The following is a 7205-nucleotide window of genomic DNA, read 5'->3' as shown; positions in this document are numbered from 1 at the left end:
TGGGAGCCCAGCAGGTCAAGGCTGCGGTGGCCAGGAGCAGCCACTGCACTCCAGTCTGGCTGACAGAGTGAGACTCCAACTCAAAAAACAAAACAAAACAAAACACCACTTTATTATTATAAACATTCTCTTTCAAAGCAACAATCATTTTTTAAAAAGACTACTAACCTTACAGATTAATATCTGTCTCAAATATCCTTGTTACTAGTGTTCTTTATCAAATTAAAATATTCAATTCTGAAAAAATTGATATGACATACAGAGAGAATAAGAGACACTGGTAATCCAAAAAGGGGAAGGCGGGAAGAGGGTAAAGGTTGAAAATTACCTAGTGGGTACAATGTTCACTATTTGGGGTGATAAGTACACTAAAAGCCCACTACACAATATAGCCATGTAACAAACCTATACATATACCCCATGAATCTATGAAAATGAAAAAAAAAAATTCTCTAATGATAAAGAATATCCTACTGGTTGAAAGCAAGGAGCAGCTCTGGATTCAAAATAGTTGAACTCAATTCCTGCCTCCACAATCTAGTATCTGAAGGGTCCTAGGACAAGATCAGTCATTTCTCAGTGCTTCAAGTTTTCTAATCTATAAAACAATATAATCACCTCATACAGGTAAATATACCTGATAGCATTACGATGAGTGAGATAACTTGTATTAATACACAGAATGTGCTCGATAAATGTTAGTTATTATTACATTTTATGTACACTTAAAAAGGAGTCATACTCTCACACCCATTGGGGTGGCAATTATCAAAATAGAAAACGTATGTGTTAGCAAGGCTGTGAAAAAAAAATCAGAAGCCCTATGCACTGTTGATAGGACTGTAAAATGATGCAACCACTATGGAAAACAGTATGGTAGGTCCTCAAAAAATTAAAAATATAACTACCATATGATCCCACAATCCTACTTCTGGGTATATATCCAAAAGAACTGAAAGCAGGGTCTCAAACAAATATCTGCACACTAATGTTCATAATAGAACTATTCACATTAAACTTAGAGGAGGAAGTAAACCAAATGTCCTCAATGAATGAACAGATCAACAAAATGTGACACACACATAAAAAATGGAATATTATTCTGCCTTAAAAAGAAACTTCCGTCACATGCTACAACATAAATGAACCTTGAGTACTTTACACCGAGTGAAAAAGCTGGGCACAAAAAGACAAATACTTATATGAGGTATCTCATGTGATCAAATTCATTGAAACAGAAAGCAGAATGCTGATTACTGGGGGCTGGGAGTCGTTTAATAGGTGTAGAGTTTCAATTTTACAAGATGAAAATATTCTGAATATCTGTTTCACAACAATATGAATATACTATTTGTTTTGTTTTGTTGTGTGTGTGTGTGTGTGTGTGTGTTTGTCTGTTTTTTGAGTTATAGTCTCACTTTGTCACCCAGACTGGAGTGCAGTGGCACGCTCCCGGCCACCACAGCCTCGACTTGCTGGGCTCTGGCGATCCTTCCGCCTCAGCCTTCCAAGTAGCTGGAACTACAGGCGTGCACTACCACACCCAGCTAATTTTTTATTTTATTGTAGAGATGAGGTCGCACCAAGTTGCCCAGGTGGGTCTCGAACCCGCGGGTTCAGGCAATCCACCCACCTCAGCTTCCCAAAGCGCTGGGATTACAGGCTGAGCCACCGAGTCCGGCTAATATGAATATACTTAACATTCCTAAACTATACGATTAAAAATGAATAAGAAGGTAATCATACTTTTCTTTTCTTTTAGGTTAGAAAATAGTTTATTTAGAAAGTATATTAGAGAGAGAGAAAAAAGAGAGAGGGATTCACCTCTCTAAGGTAGAAGAGAGGGCCAAAGCTTAGGAAACATGTCAGTGGCCATAGCTCAAAGAACACATGGCCACACCAGCATTTAGTAAAGCAATGGCCAGGAATCATACTTTTAAAATCTGGGATCTGCAAATAAGGACAAGATAACATCCTCTACCATGTTTATAAGGGTCAGTGAAACTATTAGACTCAATAGAGTAGCAACAAACGAACTGGCAACTACAAAACTCATAAACAAACAGTGTTATTACATTCTCCATCTTCATTCTAAAATATCTGCAGAACTAAAATAAAACAATGTATTAAAATAAGCTTGCTATTTATTGCAAACAAAATATACAAATCACTTTTGAGTCACTTACATGACTCAACTTAAGTCTCTAAAGTCAGCTTGATCTTGAGCCCAGATTTTACTCCTGTGCACAAGGAAAGCAGATGAGTCCTCTGATCCCATAAGAAATAACTACAAGGGTGTAGACTGATACGAAATCTCAGGGTCACCTGAGATCACAGACAACATAGAATCAGAAATGACCTGAAACCATTATGGGCCTAAACACCTGGGTTCTGAATGTAATCAAACCATATCCAGCCTAGTTTAGTCACAAAATTTTCAAACATAAATGTAGAAAATGGGAATACAAAATAAAATATGTTTTCAAATGGTTTCCACCTAAATCAGGAATTGAAATTAGGCAGACTTTACTTCCCATTTATAAAAAAATAATCGCCAGATATGTTTGGGGAATATATTTTAAACAAATGTGAAGCTCATGGATTTTTTTAAGATATAATTTTAAATATTCAACTCTAAAGAAACAACTTATCAGCTGAAACTCATAAGTTGATAAAACCTTTCTGCTTTCAATAATTTTTAAACTTCAAGTCATCCTTCAAGAATACTACCAAGCATCAGAGCTAGAACAATTTCTGTATTTCATTAAATTGAGAATATTATGTTATAAAATGCATTATTTTATGTATCACTAAGAATGCAAAAACACTGTAAATTAAAAATTACATACACCAGTTATAAAATGCATTCCAAATTCAGATATTAAAATATTTAAAAATTAGTATCTCAAAATAATATAATCCAGTAAGGACATGATTGTCCCTCAGATTAACACAAAAGTACAGGGAACCTAATGTGTACAACAATTACAGATGGGGAGGAATCAGTATTTCTGCAACACCAAAATCCCTAGAGACCCACACAAACTTTTCTTAAATGCATAAAAATAGTAAACACAAACTTTTCTTAAATGCATAAAAATAGTAAACACAAACTACCAGGGCAAAGAATCAGTAAATCATCAATGCAGATTGTAAGCCCAGAGACTCAACATCCCAAGCACCTTAACTAGATAATTCACTACAGCCTAAGCAAATGATTTGCAATTAAAGAAGTCTAGAACCTTAGCACCCAATGACTTTCAAACAACTCAGGTGGTCAAGACCCATGTTTCCTTTAATCCAATGGTCCATAGGTACCAGCTCAGAAGAGAGTGCCACTTAACTGCAGGAAAAAAGTTAATACGGGATTTTTCAGTACATACTATGAACACAATAAGCCAGTTATCTTAGGGCAATTTACAAGCTTAATGTACATTATGACACTGTTTCAAAAACAATGGTAGTGGTTGAGCATGGTGGCTCACCCCTGTAATCTCAGTACTCTGGGAAGCCAATCCTCCTCAAGAAGGTTCACTTGAGGCCAGAATTCTAGACCAACCTGGGCAACATAGCAAGACCCCTGTCTCTAAAAAAAATTAAAAAAATAAAAGGCATGGTGGTGCACACCTGTAGTCCCAGCTACTTGGGAGGCTGAGGCAGGAGGATGGCTTGAGCCTAGGAATTTGAGGGTACCGTGAGCTATAATCATACCACTGCACTCTATCCTGGGTGACAGAGCTAGACCCCGTCTCTACAAAAAACAAAAACAATGGTAGAGGTACAAAGCAAAAAGGAAATTTACCAACTAACAATTTTCAGAACAAAAGTAATAAAGGTTAATAAATTAACCAAATTTCAGCAAACACAGAGAATGCAGTCATTAATTCAACAGTATCAACAATTTTTGAATTACATATGGAAACACATAAAAACCTCTGTTAAATGTATCTATTTCAAAACTCCTAAAATCTATTATTTTTCTTACACCAAACCTGGTACTACATACTATAAAACATTAAAATATAAGTATATATAAATATCAAAGTAAATTCATAGCCAATAAAATTATACAGAAGACTCACAAATATGAACTTAATAATTAAAAAGCCAACTCTATCAAAACTCTATTATATATATGAATATATAAACACATTCAAAACAAGCAAGGCAGAATAGGTCCAAAATGCCTCCAAATATAGCCAATCCATTTCTAATTTGCAGGAAAATATAAGTCTAGATTCTCTTTAGTTACTTCACTAACCATTTAGTTTTCTTAGTCACTGCCTTCACACAGTTCACCTATCTCTCTCTATACATATGTAAACAAAGACATACAAGTCATACTGTTTTTTCCTGAAGCAGTGACCCTACTAAATAAAACATTACTAGGTTTAATGTTGATTTAGAAAACAGATAAATAAAAAATTATCTTTTCTTGCCCTTTTTGCTGTTTTTTTAGAGAAATCCAATGCGATCATTCATATGGCCCTTAAACCTCAATGCTTAGAAATTCAAATGACCAACAATGTAAACAAAAACGGCAAAATGCTAATAATTTTTGAAGACAGATAATAGGTATTAGGCACTTCAATAGCTGTCTATCCTTACGTATGTTTTTAAATGTCTATAATATTTTAAAAAACTGTTCAGGTGTCTCAAGTGGTCTTCTTAAAAATCTTTAATTGTAAAGCAAATTTAGTAGAGCATTGATTTATCAATAATTTACTTGACAGGATACACTGACTTGAAGGTAGTCCTCCAACACCTGCTTGCAAATTACTGAGAAAATAAATATAATGCTATAAAGTATAAATCTTCTTACTTTAAGATGTTACATAATTGATGACTAATTTTTTTTTAAATTTCATTCTTAGAACTGGAAAGGACAAATTTTCTCGCTCAATGGTTTGCAAACTTTTCGATAACTGGCGAAAAGGACCAGAGACACATCACCTTGTTTCACACATCATAGATTATATAAAATGTTGTTTTAAAAAGGAGCAAGCTATTAAAAAAAAAAAAAAAGCTGAAAATCCACTGTTCCATTTCACCACCCACATTCAATAGCTGATAGTGACCTAGAAAAGGTTAAATGACTGGTACAATATCATTCAATTAATGGCAGTGTCAGAAATAGAATTCAGAACTCTTGTCTATTTGTTCAGTTCTCCTTTCAAACAATGCACCACCTCAAATTAAGTCACAGTCCAGAATAAAACCGTTTCAATTTCCCTGTCTGTAAAATAAGATTATTAGGTAAGACTACGATCTCTAAGATAATTTTCCAGCTTTAAAATTCTGACTCCATGAATGCCAAGATTAAACAGAGGTCTAGATTAAGGGAATGAATGTTCTTAAACACAGTAAAAACCTTCAAACATTTTCAGTGACTTCAAAGACATACAAGTCAAATACAGAAACAAACTAACAGTAATTCAGTCATTACCTTTTGGACCCTGAAACATATTTTTTAATTTCCCCATCTTTTAAGTTAATGCTAGGATGTGAAACATTGTTCTTAAAGACCACTGAAGTAATCAAACTGGTATTTTTGGGAGGTTACTAGATATTTTTGGAAAGTATATTGGCCTAGGAAAAACACACAATTCAATGAAGATGTTCAAGTCACTGAATGCCTTGTAGAGAACCAAGTACATCACTCTCTTGAGTTTAAAATAAATGAATTGAAAGGAGCATTAAGCCTAGCTGACATAAGGATCACAAAGTTTTAATTCCCACCTATTAAAGCCTGAAAGAGGTTGCTCTGAAATATGTTAATAACCCGTTCTATGGAAGTTCTGAGCTGTCTGTCTTCAGTTTGGCTTAGCTTCGAACGATAGTCTTCCAAAAGGTGCAATGCTCTCTGGGTATCTAAGAAGAAAAGAAGTATCTGATTATAATTATATATTGACAAAAAAGTATTACATGCTAGTGCAAATAACTCTGCAACACATCTAAACAGTTCCCCAAATCATCAAGGTGAACTGATGTTACTGTGCTCATCTACACATATTTCCTAGAAAGACACCCCCCCCACCGAACTCCCCTGTCTCTGCAAATTTTTAAACATGTATCACAGTAGAAAACAGAGGAAGGTAAGCAGTTTGTAATAAATATGTATTGGTAGTCTGCCACACTAAAAGATCAAAGTATTAACAACATAGTTTCAAATTACCTGATATGCAAAAGATTATCTAAAATTTGTCAGTATAATCCAGATGTTGTCTTTCAAAAATACTAGTTCTTAGTATCACACAGTAGCTCACCAAAGAGTGTTTAAAATGAAAACGTGAAATACTAAAACACCAACTCAGAGTTTTTAAAAGACTTGGGGAGGGAGGGTTAATTGCCTCTCTAATCACTAGAAAGAGGTCAAGAAAGAAAGTTTAACAAATACTTAGGTGTTTCTATTTTCTGAAATAATGTGAGGCTTAGATTGCCTAACCAATAAAGCTAGGACTGTGCTGTCTCAGCAAAGTTACACAAACATTTCTAAAACAGCAATCACAAAACTGAAGTTCTGAAGAGCAAGTGACATCCACAAGAGAGTCCGAAATAAATCCTCACCTTGCTTCCGGACCGGCATTTTTCTGCAGAATCAGGAAGAGGGCACACACCTTGAAAAACACAAAACAGAAAGGAAAGAGAACTAAAGAAGAGTCCTGGTTAAACTAGGCATTAACCCCTATCGAAATCGAAAATCTCCCAACCCTGTTTGAAAAGCCCACCTTCCAAAGTTTTACCAAGTGAAAGGAAGAGCCTCTAAACCCAGCAGTGTGTGTCCCCGCAGAAAGCTTTTTCCTTGGAGTAGGTACCCTTCCACATTCAGAGCAGACAGAAGTCGGCTTCCAAATTCTCCTCGAAAGCTTTCCCTCCTCCCCAAAGGGCACCCAATGCCTACATCTGAGGCCGCCTCTTCCCCCGCACAAGTATCCACACTCCCCACCTGCTGCCGGGGGCGGGTAGATAAAGAGGCGCTCCGACCCTTGGCCCCAGAGCCAGCAGCGGCCGTGGAGCGCAGAGAGGGGACCGGCTGGGCTGGCCCCCTCGCCCTGCTCGGGGCCCCCTCCCCTCGCTTGCCTTTCTCCCGGCTGGCTTCCTCCGGGCTACTCCAGCGGGGGCCGGACGGGGCAGCGGCCGCTCTCCGCGACGCCCTCGCGCCCCACATGCACACCTCCGCGAGCCCCCACACCTGCGGCGCCGCC

At 36.9% G+C, this 7205-nt stretch overlaps 1 protein-coding gene across 1 annotated transcript in view; it reads right to left on the bottom strand.

Moving 5' to 3' along the window:
* Positions 1-7205, bottom strand: part of LOC103257990 (disks large homolog 1-like) — a gene marked incomplete at its 3' end in the record, with an annotated part of 175682 nt that extends 168477 nt beyond the window's left edge. Inside the window, exons 1-3 of the mRNA XM_021711196.1 lie at positions 7081-7205; positions 6568-6617; positions 5740-5871 (exon numbers count right to left, since the gene is read on the bottom strand). Of these exons, the coding sequence (XP_021566871.1) occupies positions 5740-5871; positions 6568-6586 (151 nt within the window). The remainder of the gene's footprint in view (positions 1-5739; positions 5872-6567; positions 6618-7080) is intronic.

Source organism: Carlito syrichta, unplaced genomic scaffold, assembly GCF_000164805.1.
Source record: "Carlito syrichta isolate Samal-C Ts95f unplaced genomic scaffold, Tarsius_syrichta-2.0.1 Scaffold82265, whole genome shotgun sequence".
NCBI lineage: Eukaryota > Metazoa > Chordata > Mammalia > Primates > Tarsiidae > Carlito > Carlito syrichta.
This window is presented reverse-complemented; position numbering and strand designations above follow the sequence as displayed.